General features: G+C 41.8%; 1 protein-coding gene across 1 annotated transcript in view; it reads right to left on the bottom strand.

Moving 5' to 3' along the window:
• Window positions 1-23,390, bottom strand: part of LOC126416631 (protein CBFA2T3) — a 78,781-nt gene that overhangs the window by 12,536 nt on the left and 42,855 nt on the right. The window contains exon 2 of the mRNA XM_050084393.1: window positions 10,949-11,153. Within this exon, the coding sequence (XP_049940350.1) occupies window positions 10,949-11,153 (205 nt within the window). The remainder of the gene's footprint in view (window positions 1-10,948; window positions 11,154-23,390) is intronic.

Here is a 23,390-nt window from a genome sequence, read left to right on the forward strand (position 1 = left end):
CGTGGATAATGCTGTAGTATATCAAGAGTTTGTAACAATGGAAAATTGTACTGAAATGCAGGAGGATCTGCAACGAACTGACGCATGGTGCAGGGAATGGCAATTGAATCTCAATGCAGACAAGTATGATGTGCTGCGAATACATAGAATGAAAGATCCTTTATCATTTAGCTACAATATAGCAGGTCAGCAACTGCAAGCAGTTAATTCCATAAATTATCTGGGAGTAGGCATTAGGAGTGATTTAAAATGGAATGACCATATAAAATTAATTGTCGGTAAAGCAGATGCCAGACTGAGATTCATTGGAAGAATCCTAAGGAAATGCAGTCTGAAAACAAAGGAAATAGGTTACAGTACACTTGTTTGCCCACTGATTGAATACAGCTCCCCGGTGTGGGATCTGTACCAGATAGGATTGATAGAAGAGCTAGACAAGATCCAACGGAGAGCAGCGCACTTCGTTGCAGGATCATTTAGTAATCATGAAAGTGTTATGGAGATGATAGATAAACTCCAGTGGAAGACTCTGCAAGAGAGACGCTCAGTAGTTCAGTACAGGCTTTTGTTGGAGGTTTGAGAACATATCTTCACTGAGGAGTAAAGCAGTATATTGCTCCCTCCTACGTGTATCTCACGTAGAGACCATGAGGTTAAAATCAGAGAGATTAGAGCCCACGCAGAGGCATACTGACAATCTTTCTTTCCATGTACAATACGAGACTGGAATAGAAGGGAGAACCGATAGAGGTACTCAAGATACCCTCCGCCACACACCATCAGGTGGCTTGCGGAGTATGGATGTAGATGTAGATGTAGATGAGAATTAGGAGACAGGTTGAAGGCAGAGAAGAGTTATTATAGTAGAACGAAGAGTACATACTTTGAAGGTGGGGCATTTTCTGATTTATTGCATCAGGATAAAGAAGGGTCGTTGATATATCTTTTAATTGTTAGAAACACACGTTGCTTACAAAACTTTAAGATCAAGCTGTTTATTTTACTAGGCAGTATAATTTCTACAATTTTGCTAAGTGGCTGGCAATTGAAAAGCACTTTTGTCTAAGCCAAATGTTCACTCTTATTGATGGAGCAAAACTCAGCACTCAGAGAGTTCAAATGAGATAGCAAGCTTTGTATATCATAGACTTATGTGGACAAATATGCATGGGATAAATATAGTTAAGATTTGTTGCAGATGGTTGCTGCAGTCAAAACGAAGATGGGAATATGTTCACCATGGTTTGTAAATGGATTCATTCAGAGCCCCCTATTAACATACAGGAAGTGGAAATAGTTTTTCCATTTATAGGCCACTCATACCACCTAATAGAGTTTTTGCAAGAACAGAAAAAAATTGAGAAAGATGGGAATTACAGTCAGCACAAAAGTTTCTGTATTACAAAAACTTTGTTAACTGTCAAAGTTCAAAGGGAATAAGCATACAGAATTGATTTTGGTGTAGAAAATGTAACAAAAGAGGGAATAAGCATACAGAATTGATTTTGGTGTAGAAAATGTAACAAAACAGGGCACAAGTGTATAACCGATCAAACCAGGTCCAATCAAAACAAATCACCTCAAACTGAATCCAAACAAAGTGTCAGATGTGAACATAACATTTTGGTTGTAATTGGATGACTATTTATGACCTGAGGTTTTACAAGGAAATAGAACTGGTTTTCAAAAGGAGTTTGATGATGCTGAAAGTGATGAAGACTGCCATTATGGAAATATGCAGACTGATCCAGTATTGATAGTTTAATTACAGAGCACATACACACCTGCAAATTTGTTCAAATAAAGAATTTTTGTGTTCCTTTCAGTATTTTATAATAATCATTTAATGAATTTCAAAATACTTCTTATCCATCCTCCCAGCAAGAGTGAAATTCAAAATCCCCTATGCCAATAACCAAGTTTCAGAAGCCTCCACATACATATTTCATTGTAATTTAGTGTGTGTTACAATGCTGTTTTAAACATTTCTACTGCAGTTCCTTCTTCCTCAATGTTCAATGCATTTTGCTGGGAGTATAAACATGTATGCTTTAAGTGGAAGTTGTACTCACCAAACTTGTGAAAATGGCTTATAGGGCCTTTTGAGTCTAGAGGATTCATTTTAGACACAGAGCTACTTTCACAAAATAATGATTTGTCGTAATTAACAGTGCAACAAAAAGGAAAGAGACCTCAGTGAGATTGAATGTAAAGGGTATCAGTTATTACCTACTGAATTACATTACAGCAGTCTAGTAACAACAATATCTCAAAGCAAATTTATTGCTTCCAGGTTAGTTCATGCACCCAATGCACAGATTGTTGCAAATGTTGAATCTACAGCAAGCCCAGGTTCTATTCTCTTAGACCCCTGTTCCAAAGGGATAGGCATGGCACTGGGTATCACCCTCTCCCAACTCTTGCTCATCAATGTATGTGGACACATTACATGTAAGATGTCACACAAATACTTTGCACTGAAAGAGCTATTGTGTGAGGAACAGGAGAAAACTTTTTGTTAGGCTGTTGAGCAACTCTTGCACTCTCCTAGATAATAATGTCATACAAACTCACCTATAGAGGTGACATTGTGTCACACCCAGGCACAATGAAAAGACTGCTATAAAATTTTAGCTTTTGGGCTCCTTCTGAAGTACAACACACACACACACACACACACACACACACACACACACACTTTTGCAGAAGCACAACTCTGCTGCAGCTAGACTGTGTTGTAACTGCTCCCAATGGGAGCAACAATCCAGTGGTGGGGTAAGGAGGAGGCACGTGATGGAGAAGGGTAGCGGTATGTGTAGTGGTTCTTGTGGGAGCATGCAGAAATGTGGTGGGGACAGGTTAGAGCTGCTGGGGAGCAGTCAGGAGGTTTGGGGAGAGGATGGGGGGGGGGGGGGGGGGAGTGGAAAAAATGAGAGCACATGGAAAAGGATTAGTGGGCACATTGGTAGAAGGGAAGGCTTTGTTCTGCTGGTGTTAGTAAGAAGGATACAGATTGTGCAGGCCGTGCAGTGATGATTGACATGAAGCACATGGTGTTTGGCAGCATGTTCAGCAACTGGTTGATCCAGCTCTCTCTTGGTCAGTGGCCGTTCATGTGGACAGACAGCTTGTCAGTTGCCATGCCTAGACAGAAGGCAGCACAGTAGTTTGAGTGTAGTTTGTAGATGAATACTTCAGAAGAAGGAGGTCTCTTGGCTGAAAGCTGAAATTTATAGTAGCCTTTTCGTTGTGCCTGCTTGTGACTTAATGACTCTTCTACATGGTGAGCAGCAATCTATCCATTTCATAATATTGTTGTTATTTCATACTGGCCTTCCCATTGCTTGTATTATGACTTCAGTTATGCTAAGTAATACCATCTGTTCGTAAGATGCAGCATTCAAATTCTTTTAGTCCCTCTTGTGGCCATTTATTTAAAGCTTTATTGTCACTGCAATTGTGTTCTGACTTTGAATGTATCAGTACTTTTATGATAATGGTGGAAAAATATTGCTTGAACAAAGATTAAAAATTAAATTTTGTTTAACATTTGAAAAGCAGCCAAGTAAATGTACAAAAATGCTGGAAAGTGTGTTTGTAGTAAGTGAAATTAAACAATTCAAAATCCAGGATGGAAAGCAACAATATTGTGGTGGCCACCTACTTAGATGTTGACCTCCACCTCAAAGATGGCTATGTCAGTAACTCTGTCCACATCAAACCTACTAAACACCAGCAGTACCTCCACTTCAACAGCTGCCACCAGATCCATACCAAGAAGTCCCTTCCATACAGCCTAACCACCCATGGTCGTTGCATCTGCAGTGACAAGTGGTCCCTCTCAAAATATATTGAGTCTCACTGAAGCCTTTACTGACTGTAATTAACCTCCCAATCTTATAGAAAAACAAATCTCTCATACCTTACCTTTCCAGTCACCCACCACCTCCCAAAGTCTCACCAACCGGCCACAGAGGAGCATTCCTCTTGTAACTCAGTACCACCCAGGACTGGAGCAACTGAATTACATTTTCTGCCAGGGTTTCAACTACCTCTCATTGTGCCCTGAAATGAGAAATGCCCTACCCACTATCCTTCCCACAGTGGTACTCCACTCTGAATTGTAAAGGTGGGAACTCTCTCTGCAATATATCCTACTTTCCCATAACCCTCCTGGCCTCAACCTTCTTTAGTCATTATCTTCATCCATGTAGCCCCTTCCCTGTTCCCATTCCAGCATTACACAGCCCTCTATTGCACCAATGCACCCAGTCTTTTTACTTCTCTCCTTTTTCGGTCCCCCCCCCCCCACCCACCCACCCTCCATCTAACCTTCATACTGCATCTAGCTGCTATACCTTCTCCCCACCTCATCCCTGCATGCTATATTGTTTGTAGTGGGCAGTTTACTTGAACCTGTATCAATGGCACAGACTTTTATGTGGCAGCAAGCAGGAAGGACATTTAAGATTCTCTATAATCATGAAACCTGGGAAATGATGAAGTTCTTTTTAGTACATTTACATACATCCCATCATAAACAAGAACTTTAAGGGGTTATGGGCACATAAAGTTATACATTACCAAAGAGAAGCAGCCACAGCATGCTACTTCAGTATTGAGAACTAACAAGCAATTATCAAGTATTGCTGATCTATTCATATTAATAATTACATGAATTCTTCAGACATTAATTTTAACTATATACCACAGAATTACACTCAGAAACAAATTGTATATATGGTGTCTGTGGTTGGGTTTGTATCACTGCTTTCAAGCAACAAAAAGAAGCAAACTTAACCTGTTCTGTAAATTATAGTATGATCATCTACACCATTACACAACCTGCTCACATTTTACATTTTAAAGAAGGTAGCCAGGACAGTATATGCCAGTCAAAGTTCTCCATATACGAACACTGTAAAGGCAGAGTCCTTGTGGCACATTTCCACTAGTTAGTCTAACCACCAATCCATTAAATCCTCTTTTTAAATACAATTTTGTGAACAAAGGTTTTGGCAATATCAGCACTCCCATAAAAGTTTTGTCTGAGCTCTTTATTTTATTGACACACTTCTGTAGAAGCTAGCTCAGCAGCCAATTTCATTACAGTGTTGTTCTTACTAGTGGCAATATTCCACTTTAAAGTGCTCTTGTCTGCAAATAGTTTTTTCTCTCTTCAATATTATATTGTGCTCAGCAGATCAAGTTTCCCATTGCATGAATATGCAGTCATGAGAACATGTACAGTAGCTCTAAATTTACATCTGTCATAAATATACCAAAATGGACAATGATAATTTGTTCCAGTTGACAGTCTACATTACTTATTGAAATACATTCATATACTGGCAATGAGCTGTCAAGGACCTGAGAATAAGGGAATCACATTTCCTTCCTTGAATAATAGGTACAAATCTTTAACCTGCTTAAGCTATTATGGCAAGCACGGAATGATTAAGATGAGTAGCATAGCTGCTCTTCATACGCACTGCTGAGTGTCTATTTTCCTCCTCTCCCCCTCCCCCATCACTTCTGATAAGGCCAGTTCAAGAACCTCTTTCCTCACAAGCAACAAAGCATTCGGTGCACCTTCCACTCCTCCCCTCATCCCACAGGCATTAATTGCCTTCCTCTTGCTCTTGGGAAGAACTTTAAAAATAAATCATAAATCTAGAAATAGTGATCACAGAACTTTTTTTTTTCTTTTAAAGTATGTACCACATAAACATTCCTCTAACAGCCCATCTATTGTGCTCAAATTTCACACATGGCTTATCTTAACTTGTCTAAGGCTGAGGAACATGCTACATACATGGAGGAGCTCAGTCACATTTTGCTGCTCATATAAAATGATATCTAATACCCCTATAGGGTCCAAAATTAACATATCAAGCACATCCTGTATCTTGACCTCCATCACCTGACCTCCGTACTCAAGATTTTTCTGTATGACGTCATCTCCAAAGAAAAGTGTACAACATTCCTGTTGACACAGGTGAAGAGCTGGAGCAGTGAATAGTACAGTCTTTCCCATATTTGCAAGCTGGTCTTGGAATGTTTGAAAGAATTCATAACTCAACAGTAGTATTGCCCTCAAGTGTTTGAATAAACAGGGAAGAGCTCATTTAATGTTGTGATGTGCTAAAGCTGTATTGTATTTCTTGTGAAGATTGAACTTAGATGAGGACCTAATTGAAAAGTATTCATTTATACTGGCTAATTTTTGACTGAAGTCAGTGGCTCATAACCACTCATTTGTGGACCCGTGTTTACTGGAACAGTTTTGCTTCTTTTATCGTGTCTTACACACCCATGTCAGTTTTTTCCCAGTAATTATGATACACCCTTTATACAAATTTTGTTCTTTGACTCCTCTGACACCTGTCTCAGTTTAGTGCCCATCTCAGCTTGGTGCCCCACATGGCTGCTTCTGTTGCTTGGACCTTAAACCAGCCATGAGCATACTATGTTCTATTAATAACTATATCTTTCATTTCTTTCAGAGTCTCTGTTAATCTGAGGTTATAATTTGTTTTCTGTACCACAGGCTTACAGATGGTACGTTGGTCACAATGCTTAATAATGAAGAAATAAAAAAAAATTATTGTGATCAAGACTTATGATTTATACTGACAGAAAACAAATTGTGACAACAAAAAATAATTAATACAGAGCAATGCAATTTCAGGACAAGATTTGTCTAGGTAGCATATTTAACTGATTAACATTGCTAGATTATGTGTTAATGTAAGTGCAAGAGAGCCATTGCAAATGTGAAATGCGGTACATTAGTAACCTATGTAACAGTCAGAATATTGAATGAAAGCATGGAAACAGGCATGCATTGTGTTGTATGGGTGCTGGATGACAGTTTGTGGGATATAGTTCGATGCCTGTTGCACTTAGTCAGTCAATATGGGAATGGTTAATGCTGTTTGTGTATGATGCTGGAGTTGTTGTCCATTGGTGTTCCATATATGCTCAATTGTAGACAGGTCTGGCGATCGAGCAGGCAACAACATGTCGACACTCTGTAGAGTATGATGGGTTACAACAGTCGTACGCGGGTGAGCCTTATCTTGTTGGGAAACACCCCCTGGAGTGCTGTTCTTCAATGGCAGCACAGGAGGTGAAATCACTAAATTGATGTGTAGTTTTGCAGTAAGGGTGCAAGGGATAATGACGACAGTGCTCCAATTGTCGTATGAAATCACACCCAGATCATAACTCCGGGTGCAGGGCCACTATGTCTAGAACACAGAAAAGTTGGTTGCTGGCCCTCATCTGGAATCCTCCTAACCAACACACCCAGCCATCACTGGCACTGAGATAGAACCAGCTTTCATTATAAAACACAACAGGTCTAAACCACACCCTTCAATGAGTCCTTGGTTGACACTACGGAAGTCACAAATGGTGGTGGTTTGGGGTCATTGGAATGCATGCTACAGGGCATCTCTCCTGAAGCTGTCTTTGAAGTAACAAATTTGTAGCAGTTCCTCGTGTACTATGATGCCAACTGCAGCTCAAATTGCTGCTGTGGATGCAGTACAATGGAGCAGACCCATACACTGAACATGATGGTCTCCCTCTCAGTAGTGTAACTTAGCCATCCAGAGCCCTGTCTTCTTCTGACTGTACATTCTTGTAACAACTGTCACCTGCAATCATGACCAGTGACTACATTCCTCCCAAGTCTTTCTGCAATATTGCAGAACAAACATCCACCTTCTCAAAGCCCTATTACACGACCTCATTCAAACTCAGTTGGCTGCTGATAATGGTGTCTTTGTCATCTTAAAGGCATTCTTGACTAACATCAACACACCACATCCAATCTCCAAGGTAACATCCATGACCATTACAGCATGTATAGCAAACCTGATTTGCATCTCTATAGTAGTGCTATTAGTGCCACTCTTGTGTGACTGGCATGAAATTTGAGTAGACATTATCTTTCAGATGTAGAAACACCCTAACCAACTTTCGTTTATCTCACAATACTCACCTTGGTGTTGCGATCATTTTTTCTGTCAGTGTACATGTGCTATACTAAAATGATCGGTGACCTCTCTGTAGAACTGAGGGTGTGCCTCCGACACTTTATCTTTAAAGGCAAAGATCAGATGGAGTACCATGTTATGGAGCACAGTTTTAGTCTGTATGCAGGGTTATGATCAACACAGTGCTAAGGCTGATTCACACTGGTTGTCAATGGAAAAGAATGGAGTGGAACAGCACCATAAAATGGTAATGTGTTCACACTAGACAGAATGTGGGCATAATGTCATGTCACTCTGCACACCACACAATAAACAGTGGTGGTAAGATCATCATGGAAAGCCCATCTTTCAGAAAGTATGAATACAGTACAGTAACTGGCAGTAGAGTTTATTGACACCTGTATGAGTACACATAATAATACGACACGGCAGCCCCTGTGGATGGGTGCATTTAAGGATGTCATAAGGCCCCTGCATCCTCTTTTGAGGCAAGTTGGCCCACATCTGTTATAACTGGTGCTTGATGTCTGGCATCTGAACTGTCTCAACCATTTGCTTTCAGGAACAGATCTGGGGATCTGGTTGGGCACAGGATTCCCTCAATATCATGCAGACAGCTCATAGAGATCCACACCATTTGTGGACGAGCATTGCCCTGTCGAAAAATGGCACCACAGTACTGTCATATGATATGAGGATGCACAATGACCACAATGTACCATTGTGATGTCAGGGTTTCCTCAATCACTACCAGCTGTGTCCTGAAGTACCCAATGGTGCCCCATATCATGACACCAGGAGTAACACCACTGTTCCTGTCCAAAACACTGTAAGAAAGAGACCTCTCACTAGGTTGCCACTATACTCATCGACTATGGTCATCCAGAGTAGAGCAGGACAGTGATACATCGCTGAACACAACATAGGGCTTTTCATCAGCTTCCACATAGGATGGTAATTCCCTTGTTTGTCTGCCCCTCGTCTCCAACCGATGGTGCAGGATGACACAGGATGTTGCAAGGAATCCATTACTTGTTCTCAGATGGTTGAACCAGATGTGAAGGAGTTACAGTGTGCATGGTGCACAATACATCGATCCTGTCTCTTGGTGATCAGATGTGATTGACTGGAACCTTCATGATAAGTATGTCTGCCCTCACATTCACATGCAGTCCAACATTGAGCCACTGTCAAATGTGAATGCCTCATAAGCCTAGATATTGCATGATTAAACCAGCCGGCCAAATGGAGACCCACAGTTAAGCATCTTTCAAACCCTGCCAGGTGCTGATAATGTTGTCTCTCATGAATACATGGCATCTACGTGTCCTTCACAGTGATTACTCAACATCTGATGATGTTCACATCCCTTATATACACTATCACATGATGATATCATGCAAATTCAGTCTGGTGACCATTCCATTTGTCACAGATAATTGCAACTCTAAACATAGCCTATGCACTCAGGTGACAAAAAGTCATGGGATAGCAATATGCACATATACAGGAGGCAGTTGTATCGCATACAGAAGGTGTAAAAGGGCAGTGCATTGACGGAGCTCTCATCTGTACTCAAGCCATTAGCGTGAAAGGTTTACGATGTGGTTATGGCCGCACAGTGGGAATTAAAAGACTTTCAGTGCAGAATGATAGTTGGAGCCAGACGCATGGGACATTTCATTTTGGAAATCATTAGGAAATTCAATATTCTCAGATTCATAATGTCAAGAGCATGCCAAGAATACCAAATTTTCAGGCATTACCTCTTAACACGAACTACACAATGGCTGACAGTCTTTATTTAATGACTGAGAGCAGTGGCGTTTGTGTAAAGTTGTTAGTGCTAAGAGACAAGCAACACTGCGTGAAGTAACCACAGAAATCAATGTGGGGTGTACGACGAACGTATCTGTTAGGACAGCATAACGAAATTTGGTGTTAATGGGCTGTGGCAGCAGACAACCGACGCGAGTGCCTTTGCTAACAACACATTCCCTGAAGCGCCATCCTGGGCTTGTGATCATATCGGTTGGACCGTGGACGTCTGGAATATCGTGATCTGGTCAGATGAGGCCTGATTTCACTTGGTAAGAGCTGATGGTAGGGTTTGAGAGTGGCACAGACTCCACGAAGCTGTGGGCACGAGTTGTCAACAAGGCACTGTGCAAGCTGCTGGTGGCTCCATAGTGGTGTGGGCTGTGTTTACATGGAGTGGACTGAGACCTCTGGTCAAACTGAATCGATTATTGTCTGGAAATAGTTATGTTCGTCTACTTGTAGGATCTTTGCAATCATTCATGAACTTCATGTTCCCAAACAATGATGGATTTTTTATGGACGAAGATGTGCCATGTCTGTGGGCAACAGTTGTTTGCGACTGGTTTTGAAGAAGGTTCTGGACAATTCGAGCGAATGATATGGCTGCACAGATCACCTGACATTAATTCCATCAAACATTTATGGGACATAATCGAGAGGTCAATTCGTGCCCCACCTGCTCCCGCAATACTTTCACAATTGTGGACTGTTATAGAGGCAGCATGGCTCAATATTTATGCAGTGGACTTCCAACAACTTGTTGAGTCCGTGCTACGTTGGGTTGCTGCACTATGCTAAGCTAAAGGAGACACGATATTACGAGGTATCCCAAGACTTTTGTCAATTCAGTGTGTGTATGCACCGATGCTGTGTGTGCGTGTGTGTGTGTGTGTGTGTGTGTGTGTGTGTGTGTGTGTGTGTGTGCGTGTGTTTGTACTGCATTACATTAATATGCTATCAAGTCTTCTGGGTACTTCACTTTTTTTGTCAGGAAGTGCAGATTAATTTCCACTGGTGCCAGACGTGTTGTGCTGGCGGTCTGTGTGCATGCCACCATGTGAAACGCATTTCCGTCTGCTGTGAATTGACCTCTGTTCAGAATCCTCTGGCGCGGCACTCACCACGTGGATGTTCCGCCACTCGTCGTCACCCCCAGCAACGGAGCCGGGTCCCGAGGAGGCGGACCCCGGTGTGGAGAAGCCGTCGGGTGTGGCGGGGGTGAGGTGCGGGGGCGGCGAGAAGAGCGCTAGGGGGCCCTGTCCGCCCCCGGGCACCCCGCAGGCACGCTTCGCCGCTGGCACCGCGCACTCCTCGCTCTCGTAGAAGCTGCGGCACATCAATGTATATGCTCACTAACAAACAGTGTGAATGTATCGTACACGGCAAAATACAGTACGACCTTAACTATCCGGCATGCTCTGGTGTCTGTCAATGCCGGATTATCAAGGTCTTTTTTAAAACGGGATATAAGCAAAAAATATAGTTTTTATGTTCAAAAATACAGTGCAGCGCCAAAGAAACTAGAATAGGCATGCGTCTTCAAAAGCAGAGATATGTAAACAGGCAACGCCTATATAAAACAATAAGTGTCTGGCGCAAGTATTACATCAGTTACTGCTGCTACAATGGCAGGTTATCAAGATTTATGTGAGTTTGATCCTCGTGTTACAGTCGGCGCACAAGCGATGGGACGCAGCACCTCCGAGGTACCGATGAAGTGGGGATTTTCCCGTACATCCATTTCACGAGGTACTGTGAAAATCATGAATCCGGTAAAGCATCAAATCTTCGACATCGCCGCGGCCGGAAAAAAATCCTGCAAGAACGAAACCAACGACGACTGAAGAGAATTGTTCAACGTGAGGGAAGTGCAACCTGCCGCAAATTTCTGCCGATTTCAGTGCTGGGTCGCCAACAAGTGTCGGCGTGTGAACCATTCAACGAAGCATCATCGATATGGGCTTTCGGAGCCGAAGGCCCACTCGTGTACCCTTGATGACTGCACGACACAAAGCTTTACGCCTCGCCTGGGCCCGTGAACACGGACATCGGACTCTTGATGACTGGAAATATGTTGCCTGGTCGGAAGAATCTCGTTTCAAATTGTATCGAGCGGATGGACGTGTACGGGTGTGGAGACAACCTCATGAATCCATGGACACTGCGTGTCAGCAAGGGACTGTTCAAGCTGGTGAAGGCTCTGTAATGGTGGGGGCGTGTGCAGTTGGAGCGATATGGGACTCCTGATACGTCTAGATACGACTCTTGACAGGTAACACGATCATAATAACCACCCTGTCTGATCATCTGCCCCCATTCACATCTATTGTGTATTCCAACGGACTTGGGCAATTCCAGCTGGCCAATGCGACACCCGACATGTTCAGAATTACTAAAGAGTGGCTCCAGGAACAATCTTCTGAGTTTAAATACTTCCGCTGGCCACCAAACTCCCCTGACATGAACATTATTGTGCTTATCAGAAGAGATCCCCACATCTTCGTACTCCCACCGATTTATGAACAGCCCTGTAGGATTCATGGTGTCGATTCCCTCCAGCACTACTTCAGACATTACTCCAGTCCATGCCACGTCGTGTTGCGGCACTTACGCGTGCTCGCGGGGGGGCCTACTTGATATTAGGCAGTTTCTTTGGCTCTTCAGTGTAGGTACACTAACTGTAATTTATCAAAAACACAGGTGGAACTGGCTCTGAGCACTATGGGACTTAACATCTGTGGTCATCAGTCCCCTAGAACTTAGAACTACTTAAACCTAACTAACCTAAGGACATCACACACATCCATGCCCGAGGCAGGATTCGAACCTGCGACCGTAGCAGTAGCGCGGTTCCGGACTGAGCGCATAGAACCACGAGACCACCGCGGCCGGCGCAGGTGGAACTACAGTATAAAAAATTAAAGTGTATATTACTTTAATGTAAAAACAAAATTGAACTGAAAGTCGAATACAGTACTCCTCTATTTAAACACTTAAAGGCTTAAAGCGTTAGAAAAGTTCGATATCCTCAATGATTTCTTGCACGCTGATTACGAATTAAACTAAGCACCACTGTTTTGAACAGACCAAGAAGAAGCTAATTAACAATAATTGTCACTAAGAATTTGGTGCAGTTAATTATCTGTAGGGACAGTAAAGGGCGTGGAATATGTCGGATTAGTATTTGCCACTGAAGGTTTAATTGAAATTTTTTTCTACGCATTTAAATTTTCTTCATTGCAGAAACGTTAACTTGCTTTTCGATTGTGCTTTTTTCTTAACAAAAACTGTTATGAACTGCAAATTCATAACTTCAGAAGCGTTGTATTGTTGCCTCTTCGCAGTATCATATCGTCAGTCAACTCTTCTTCAAAAACTAAATTTCTGACAATGTCAATCCATTCGCAACTTCTATGCTGAAAACGCATTCCGTTCATTGGCTGATGCAGAATTTTTCATCCATACAATTTTAGAGTGATCAGTTATGGATTCATCATCATCTGCACCGCTTTCCATGTCGACTTCTTGGACCGGGTTATGCCATAGTTTTCTCCAGGCCCTGTGCAAAGTCGTATTTTTCACATAGGTCCTAGCAATTGCCGCCGTGAAAATGACGTCTTTAATGTTAAAACAGCGCTGGAACTCGCTGCATTGTGAGCTTAGCTGCCTTGGAACAAACATTCCTCTGCACCAGTATTTGAAATTCTATATGGCTCCTAACAATGTCCGAAAGATATGTGCGGAAAATGTTACCTGGCACAAGCTCTGATTCTGGAGAGTGAACTCTGAAATTGTCAAGGATGCGAACCGCCTTAGAGTTTGTAGGTAGACCTATCTTTTCAAAAATTTCCTTCATATCAGGAACGAAATGGTAAAAGAACCAGTCTTCGAACAACCCGACTTTCATCTACGCATTAGTCTGTGCATTGTAAACAACTGGTGTATGTGTCACAAGAGGTCAACGTTTTTGATATTTCCCGGTCAAAAATACAGTTTATTAGCTTCTGAAGCATTTCCATATGCTACGGCAGTTATTCTTTCTATCTTTATTCTTTATAAAGTCCTTTGCCCAGGACTCCTCAGGGATGAATTTGGAAAACACTGCCATAACAGACCAGTCTCATCAGCGCCGAACTAAAAATGTGCGAAAATTTCGGATGAGTACCAGACTAGCGGGTCTGGCGGATTATCGAGTGTCAGATTATCGTGGTCTTACTGTACGTTTCGACCATCAACACTGCGACACCGTTAGGAACTCAAACTGGAGTGAAGTGTCCTGCAAACTGAGATTTGCAAAGTAGGGAGAGTGAAGACCATGGTGACCCCCCCCCCCCCCCAATAAATTTATTTTTAAAAGCAGCATCAATTTTTTAATATCTTAGTTAGCAAAATATGACGCCGTTGAACGAAGACATCCAAGCTTAACTAATTACACGTATTAAAAGCTTTTGTGCGGTAACAATTAGTCGTTTGCAGGATTTAATAACATGTCATGAAAACAAATCCATTTGTATTATTTACTAAACAGACAATATTCCGAGTTTTAATGAATTTTGTTAGTACGGCAATAAATTTATTATCAGTGTCCGTGTCAAGAGAAACAGCTATGAAGAGAGTTCAAGGCAATTCATCAATACTGTCTTTCTTTATGTTGTTGTTGTTGTGGTCTTCAGTCCTGAAACTGGTTTGATGCAGCTCTCCATGCTACTCTATCCTGTGCAAGCTTCTTCATCTCCCAGTACCTACTGCAACCTACATCCTTCTGAATCTGCTTAGTGTATTCATCTCTTGGTCTCCCTCTACGATTTTTACCCTCCACGCTGCCCTCCAATGCTAAATTTGTGATCCCTTAATGCCTCAAAACATGTCCTACCAACCGATCCCTTCTTCTAGTCAAGTTGTGCCACAAACTTCTCTTCTCCCCAATCCTATTCAATACCTCCTCATTAGTTACGTGATCTACCCACCTTATCTTCAGCATTCTTCTGTAGCACCACATTTCGAAAGCTTCTATTCTCTTCTTGTCCAAACTGGTTATCGTCCATGTTTCACTTCCATACATGGCTACACTCCATACAAATACTTTCAGAAACGACTTCCTGACACTTAAATCTATACTCGATGTTAACAAATTTCTCTTCTTCAGAAACGATTGCCATTGCCAGTCTACATTTTATATCCTCTCTACTTCGACCATCATCAGTTATTTTACTCCCTAAATAGTAAAACTCCTTTACTACTTTAAGTGTCTCATTTCCTAATCTAATCCCCTCAGCATCACCCGATTTAATTTATAAATATAAAAAAAGGCAAAGGGATGACGATAAGTAAACATTTATTACGAAATGTATTCCAATTTACTCAATTTTACCGCAACAATGCAGTAGCCCACCTTGTTTATAGGAATTTCCTAAACTGATCTAACTATTGTTTATAGCCTGTTGTATTCCATGCATATTATTTTTCCTTGATTCTTCCCCACAAAATGTTTTATAATAAACTATCATTTTACTGGTCGCGATTTCGCCCGCATTACTCAGTAAAAGAAATCTATATGGTTTGGTTTATCGAAGAAGCCCACCTTCTTTTGAATGGTTTCGTCTCTACGCAAAATTGGCGATGAGAACCAGCATTTCGCGATCAAGAAGTTTCTTCACCCTCAACGGGTGACTGTCGTGTGAAATGTCCATTCACGGAATAATCGGTGCGATATTTCTTATTGGCACGGTGAGTACCCAACAGTACGTGAAGGTTTTGGAAGACGATTTCATCCTCATTATCCGAAGCGATCCTGATTTCGGCAAGATGTGGTTCATGCAAGACGGAGCTCGACCCCACCGAAGCAGAAGAATGTGTAATGTCCTGGAGAAGCACTTTGGTGACCACATTCTAGCTCAGGGTACCCAGAGGCCACTGGCATGTGCCTCGATTGGCCACCATATTTTCCGGATCTGAACACATGCCACTCCTTTTTGTGAGGTATATTAAAACAAGGTGTACAGCAATAACACCAAACCCATTGCCGAGCTGAAAACAGCCATTCAGGAGGTCGCTTGACAGCATCGATGTTCCGGCACTTCAGCGGGTCGTGCAGAATTTCGCTATTCGTCTGTGTCACATCATCGACAATGGTGGCAGGCACATCGAACCTGTCATTACTTAAATGCGAATGTCTATAGTGACGTTTACTCGTTGAACAAAGTGTGTGCACGCCGTAGTTTGTAACTAATTTACGTTTTTATCATATAGTTCAATAATTGTCAACCTGTATATGGAAAGAACTTAAGACTACTGCCAAATTTAAATGCTAAAATTACATAACTTCTATAAACTCGGTAATCGCATAATATATTTTAGTCCAGGCTTGCAGTGGCACACTTTAGGAGTTTAAGTGGCATTGAAATATACGGTCTCAGGCGTCGAGAAATCACCTAAGATGGTTTTAGTTGAAGTGGGTTACTTACCCGTCATTCCTTGGCCTATTTTTAAAAAAAGAAAAAGACAGCATTGATGAATTGCCTTGAACTCTCTTCATAGCAATTTCTCTTGACACATTCAAGTTGAAAAAATTAACTTTTTTCAAGGGGATGTCCCGTTTATATTACCTTATGCTCCATACGCTACCTATTGAGTCGCCCCTCCCCCTAGTAATCTAGCGCTGGTGGCGCCCGTGGGAAGGTCATATACATCCTGTGTATGAGGTAAGATTACGCAGCGTGTTTCTCGTTAAAAATGAACTGCATTTGAGTGTCGGTTGTATTGTGAGTAGACCAGGAAGCAGGCGCATGTCGCGGGGGTTTCGGGTGTAGGATCGTGACAGCCCACCTCCACTCCCCGCCACAAGAAACTTTTCAGTAAAAGCGCTTATATTTTTACATAAATCAATTTCCAAAGATCTCAGCTTGCTTTCCGAGAATAAAGTAGTATGAAAACTAAGGTCGTAAAGCAAAGAACTACAGAAATTAGAAGCTATGTTTAGCACAGACTACTTCTCAGTTATTAGGTGAAGGTTTGTCCACGTGGATGGGCTCGCGAGCTAACCGCTTGCAGGGAACACTCCAATCAGGAAAATGTGCACATTCGCAGGCTGACCGTATCTGCCGTCGACAACAAATCTGATACGGTTCCTGAATCGACACGTAGAACCGGCAGATCATAGTAAGTTGAGTAATCAAAGAGAAAAGGGGAAAGACCCTCCACTAAGGAGGAAATAAAAAGTTACTTCTTAAATATTGTTGGAAATGACTTAAAGAACAGCATTCCTCTCATTTAGATGATCGCATAGCCGTAGTCTGCAGAACCGTATTCTCAATCATAGGGAGAAGTGAAATACCGGTAATGGTGGCAGCACACTTGGGTTTTATATCGTGTAGATTAAGAAGCAGTCAAGGTGGCGGGAGTCTATTTGTAATACCTCTTAAATCAGTTTCACAACAAATGTACTTCTCAAAACTTTGCTACAAATATTTTTCAAATGGTGTATTTATCTGAACTGCAATTTCTAATCCAAGCGAACAATTATTGTTATCCCGGGCATGTATTTATTTCAGTTCTATGAATCAGTGTCGTCCTTCCCGCTCGCTCTGTCCATCTCCTGTGTCCTCTCCCCACTCTGTCCATTATTTTCCCCCTCTTCCCTTACACCTCTTTCACCCCCATTCTTCGTCCATCTTCTCGTGCCTCTCTCTCTGTCCATCTGCTACCCCCCTCCCCTCTCTCTGTTCATCTCCCCCTCGCCCTCTTTCTGTCTGGCTCCTCTTTCCTTTCTACATCCGTCTCTTCCCCCCTCCCCCCCCCCCCCCACCATTCCATCTCCTCTTCCCTTTCTCTGTCCATCTCCCCAACTACTCTCTCTGTGCCGTACAATGGCATAATTCTGTAGGTACATTCATGTGGATACTGTCTGCTAAATGCGTTGCGAATAGAGTTACTATCAAAGAAGTAATAAATTCAAACATCATCCACGATACGGCAGTTTTTCACGCGTCCCACTGTTTATGATGTCATATACCGTGAACTACGTGCCGCAAAATGATATAATTTTGCACGGATATTCAATGCTAAACGTGAACACTGTCTGCAAAATGTGAACTGAATACAGTTAGCAGTAAAGTCATGCCTGATGCAATAGTTTTACTGAACGAATAGCGTAAATGTAGTTAGTGATAAACTTTTACCGTTTCATCATTTTGTGGAGGCTGTAAGCGAGAAAAATTTTCGTATGGGCCTGAAATTATTTGTTTGGTTCGTGGGGGCGCTGAAATTATTTGTAAAACTTGTTTTACGTTACTACGTGCTCTCGTTCTCAAATACTGCGTAGTGTGCATGGCCGTTATAAGTAATACAACGTGTACATTATGCAACACACAGTACGAAAGTATGGATTAAACACATTGAAGATTGTATAAGCATTGTATTCATTACTTTGAATCGTATCCAGCACGTATAAACCAAGAAGAGCATTTTCACAAATACGATAAAGTTCAAAAGTCAGAAATGCTTTATTCAAAGACCAAATATTTTTCCCTAATTCGCGTAATCGTAATGTTCTTCAAATCAGTAAGTATCTTGCACAACACATTTTCTAAAGTAGGCTACATTCTTCCCCAGCGTTCAAGCAATTTCCTTGCCATATTTCATCAAAATTTGTTCAGCGGGTTAGCAGTAATAAATTTAAACGTCATGCCTGATGCTGCAGCTTTACACGCATCTCAGAGTTTATAACGTCGTATATCTTGAACTACGCATCAAACAATGATATAAATTTGCAGGTACATTCAGTGATATATGTGAACACTGGCTGCAAAATGTGTCACGAATATAAAGTTAGTAGTAAAGAAATAATAAACATAAAAGTCATACCTGATGCGAAAATGAACAGAGCAACCGACAGACTTTTTTTCCGTTCATCATCATTTGAGGGGAGGTGGGGGAGGGGGGAGGGGGGACGGTGTCAGCGAGAAAAAGTTTCGTGATCTCGTTCCCAAAACTAGCCGCACGTAGTGGCCGCAGGATTTGAGGCGCCATGTCACGGATTGCGTGGACCCTCCCGCTGGAGGTTCGAGTCCTCCCTCGGGCATGGGTGTGTGTGTTGTTCTTAGCATAAGCTAGTTTAAGTAGTGTGTAAGTCTAGGGACCGATGACCTCAGCAGTTTGTTCCCTTACGAATTCACGCACCTTTAAACATATTCTCAAACATTGGCTGAATAATGTCTGCGTATTCGCGCGTAGTGGTCTGCATTTGTTTTTCACCCCCATCCTTACCCGTTTTATAGGTAGGTGGTTCTCACCCGCACAGCGACTTTTTCGAGACAGTGGTATGTAAACCGCATTTTTAAAATTTTTTTAATATCTTGTTTTTTCTCGATACGATTTTGATGAAATGTAGCCTATTTGGTGCACCTACTTACGTCAAAATTACCAACGAAAACACCACAAAAATTCGTCTAGTAGTTTTGGAAATTTGCATGTTAAGAGACAAATAGACAGCTGCGACGGTTTTCCGAATTTATTGTTAGTACAGACGAAGATTATCGCATTAAAACGTTTCGTGCGTTATTCTGTAATTAAAAACTTTATAATCATTTTACTGAAGAGTTTACACGTATTTTTTATTATTGTTACTATTATTAAAATTCTAGGCATTTGCGGACTGTCAGTCAGACAGGGTGTTCGGAAATCCCCGTTTCAAAGTTCTAGGACTAGTTGAAGGGTATGAGTACATCATAGGTATGTTGAATCGGAACCCATGTTCCGAAACTTACCGCTTCCGTGCTACAGTCGTTTGAAAACATGTTTGCTAGGTAGGTATGCAGCAGGCTAGTCGTGGTGGGGGTGGTTACGTCGGATCGGTTGGTGTCATTTGGCGTCTACCGTCTATCCTACTTCTCTGACCTGATTCGAGCTTTATTCACGAGTCTGTGAGTAGAAGAGCAACAAGGTTGAGTACACATTTGTAGAATACACAGACACGATACTTCTGAGTGGCGGAACTCACGGTAATGGAAGATTTGCTTGCCGCGTTTATCAAGATCATCTTCCACAACATCGCATACCTTTTTCTCCACAGTTACGTAACGGCAACGAGAAAGAGTACTTTCATCGTCAGCAGGCGTGACTGCGATGCTCCATGGAAACGCCGCACTCATGAATAGGACGAGGCCGTAATACATCACGTTGAAGAGAATCCGTCAACGAATACACGAGCAACTTCTTTGGCTATTAATGAGTGGACTTGGAAAACAAGCGATTTACTGGGTCACGCCTATCAATTGCTTGCAAAAGTGTTCACTTTACCAACATGTCTTTACATGGGTGTAGCACGCAGCAAGCAAACATCACTCTCCAGACATGGGTTCCAGTTCAAAATATTATCTACTCATTACAAACTGTCCGCCCTCCGCCATCAAAACCTGGGTCGTTGCCTGAAGAAGATCGTGCTACGCCTCGTGTAACCTTGCGTAACAAGGCCAAACGTACACCAGCACGTGTCGGAACTCTATAGCGGCAGGAACGTGGCCTATCGAAAACGCTATTTACCATTCCGCGATACTAATACATTGGTCCGGGTCTCACGACTGTCACGTGAGTTGGGTTGATGAGGGCCATATTTCACGGATCTGCAGGAGCTCAGGGTGCCCACGCACCTAGCGCCGCAGAGCACGAACATATAATACGCCTATGCCTGTAAAACTGGCGTTCTGTAATATTTTTCTGTATGTTAGTTTCAGTATTGTTTACTAAAATTTATGTTATTAATTATTATTAATAATGAACAAATTATTAATTGGAAATAACAGTTAAATGCTTTGACTGACTGATCCATTGCTTTTTAGTAGAATATTTTATGCATTACGAATGAAAAGACACACAAAGCTGATATAATATTCTACAATATTTATTATTTTACAAATATGTTTCCGGCTGTTACGATAAATACCGCCGAATATTACACAAGTGTTCTGTGCGCTTTTTTTCTGTCATAAAACTGCAATGACTACAGTTAAGGGTTGCGAAAATATCCCATTCCAGGAACTGTGTGTTTATTACAATTTTACATTTTCTCCCCTTGCTTTGAGCGAAGCTGTCTCATTTGTTATGTCACTGAAGTCAAGTTTAGTAGCTGTGCCGCATTCTGTCGACAAGATAGCTGCATTTGATAGTCTGCTATCACACATACTCGACTTCAGTTTTTTTAATTGTTTTTCATTATCTGAAATTGTGTTCACAAGCGGCTGCAGTCCTCTGAGATTGCCATTAACACCCTCAAAGTTATTCCAGTGTTTTATAAGCGTCGCTTAACACAAACTTAAAAAAGAAACCTTCAGATCATCCAGATGGGAATCCGTGTCAAAGTTGTTCATCAGGTATTTCAGCTGGCATCTGAAAACAGTTGTTTCGTTAACTAGCTCCGCTATTTCAGTGTAGTAAATTATGTAATCCGTCACCTGTTTTGCTGTCTTCCTCCATCGTCACGTCTCGCTCCAGTCCTCGGAAGGCAGAAATTGGCAAATATTTGAGGCATTCGATCAAAAGCGTAATTTGCTTCAAGACCCCCCCGCCGACTTCTGTGTTCATACTACATTGTAGCGAAGTATCCGGCAAAAACTCTATTGCCGAACACGAGCAAACTGTGCAGGCGGCATCTGAGTAAACATAGCGCAGTATAAACACCAAGGATGTATGAAACTTCCTGGCAGATTAAAACTGTGTGTCCGACCGAGACTCGAACTCGGGACCTTTGCATTTCGCGGGCAAGTGCTCTACCATCTGAGCTACCGAAGCACGACGCACGCCCGGTACTCACAGCTTTACTTCTGCCAGTACCTCGTCTCCTACCTTCCAAACTTTACAGAAGCTCTCCTGCGAACCTTGCAGAACTAGCACTCCTGAAAGAAAGGATATTGCGGAGACATGGCTTAGCCACAGCCTGGGGGATGTTTCCAGAATGAGATTTTCACTCTGCAGCGGAGTGTGCGGTGATATGAAACTTCCTGGCAGATTAAAACTGTGTGTCCGACCGAGACTCGAACTCGGGACCTTTGCCTTTCGCGGGCAAGTGCTCTACCATCTGAGCTACCGAAGCACGGGTATATAAACTCCATAGAGTGGCTATCTGTGAGGTAACAGCGCTCCCAGCGGCAGCAAATAGCAACACCGGCCGCCATTTTTTGAAACGTCTACATGTCAGTATATTTACATTTGGTGTATACTACTGGCGTTAGAAAACCACTGTTTTCCGGTTGTAATTTGTTTTAAAAGTCTTATTGACCGATCGCGAATCATGCCCAGTGTATGTGCAGCGTACAATTGCGCTAATAGAAGTGATAAAACAAATGGAATATCATATTTCAGGTGAGTATCTAAATGCGTATTGTACTTCGCGCCTTGTGCATCATTTTCGTGTTTAAGCTGTTTACAAACTGTAAATAAGCTACTGTATACACGTCTCTTTATTTTTAGATTTCCTCTGAATAAGAAAGAGCTGTTAAGTCGGTCGGTAGCCAATATGAGGCGAGATAAGTGGCAGCCAACTCAATATAGCTACATATGCTCGTTTCACTTTGAAGATAGATACATGTACAGTACAAACGAGAAAAGGCGATTTCTGGCAAACGCAGTACCGACAATATTTACGTTTCCTGACCATCTGCAGAAAACAACTATAGTATAGAGACAACCAAGGGAACGGCCTGTCAGTGAAGAATCAGCTTCCTTTGTTATTTATTTGCTATATGGGTTATGTGTGACTTTTACTATTAATCAATGTATGTTTAAAGAAAAATAAAGCTTAATGATAATACTTCATTTTTGTAGGTGAAAGAGTGAATCAGAATGATTATACAGATCATTCTTATTGTTTGCCTAGCCCCAAAAAATTGAAACAGAATTATGAGGCACTACAGAAAAGGACCGAGAAGCTGAGGAAGCAAGCGAAACATGCAAGGCAAAGTGTTTCAAGAAAGAAGAAACAAATTGTGACATATAAAACAGTGGTTGTAGGCCTAAATAAGAGCCTTTCTAGACTGTGCTTCTGAAGTGATAGGATGTGACAAAAATAATGATATTCTGAAGCAACTTTTTGCAATGCAAAACAAATGTTCAGTTCCTCAATATCCTAATGAAATAAGACAGTTACCCCTTACACTCAATTTTTACTCCTCCAAAGCTTATAATCATTTGAGGAAGTTTGTTAAATTAACCCATCCTCGAACACACCGCAGGTGGGAAACTACAGTAAATGGCAGTCCTGGATTTACAGAAGAAAGCTTAAAAAAATTAGCAGATGAGGTTCAATGTAGTTCAGGACCTATTTTAGCTGCACTTATGTTCGATGAGGTGGCTCTTAAAAAAGACTTAATATGGGATGGTAATAAGGTCTGGGGTTATGTTGACTTAGGGCAAGGATGTGAGGAAAGTAATGATAGCCAAATAGCAAAAGAGGCACTAGTGTTTATGGTCACTGGGATTAATAAGAGTTGGAAAATTCCTGCTGGCTATTGTTTTCTTAATGGTTTAACAGCAAGTGTGAAACTTAATTTACTGCAGCAGTACCTCCGTAAA

The sequence above is a fragment of the Schistocerca serialis genome, chromosome 8 (assembly GCF_023864345.2).
Source record: "Schistocerca serialis cubense isolate TAMUIC-IGC-003099 chromosome 8, iqSchSeri2.2, whole genome shotgun sequence".
NCBI lineage: Eukaryota > Metazoa > Arthropoda > Insecta > Orthoptera > Acrididae > Schistocerca > Schistocerca serialis.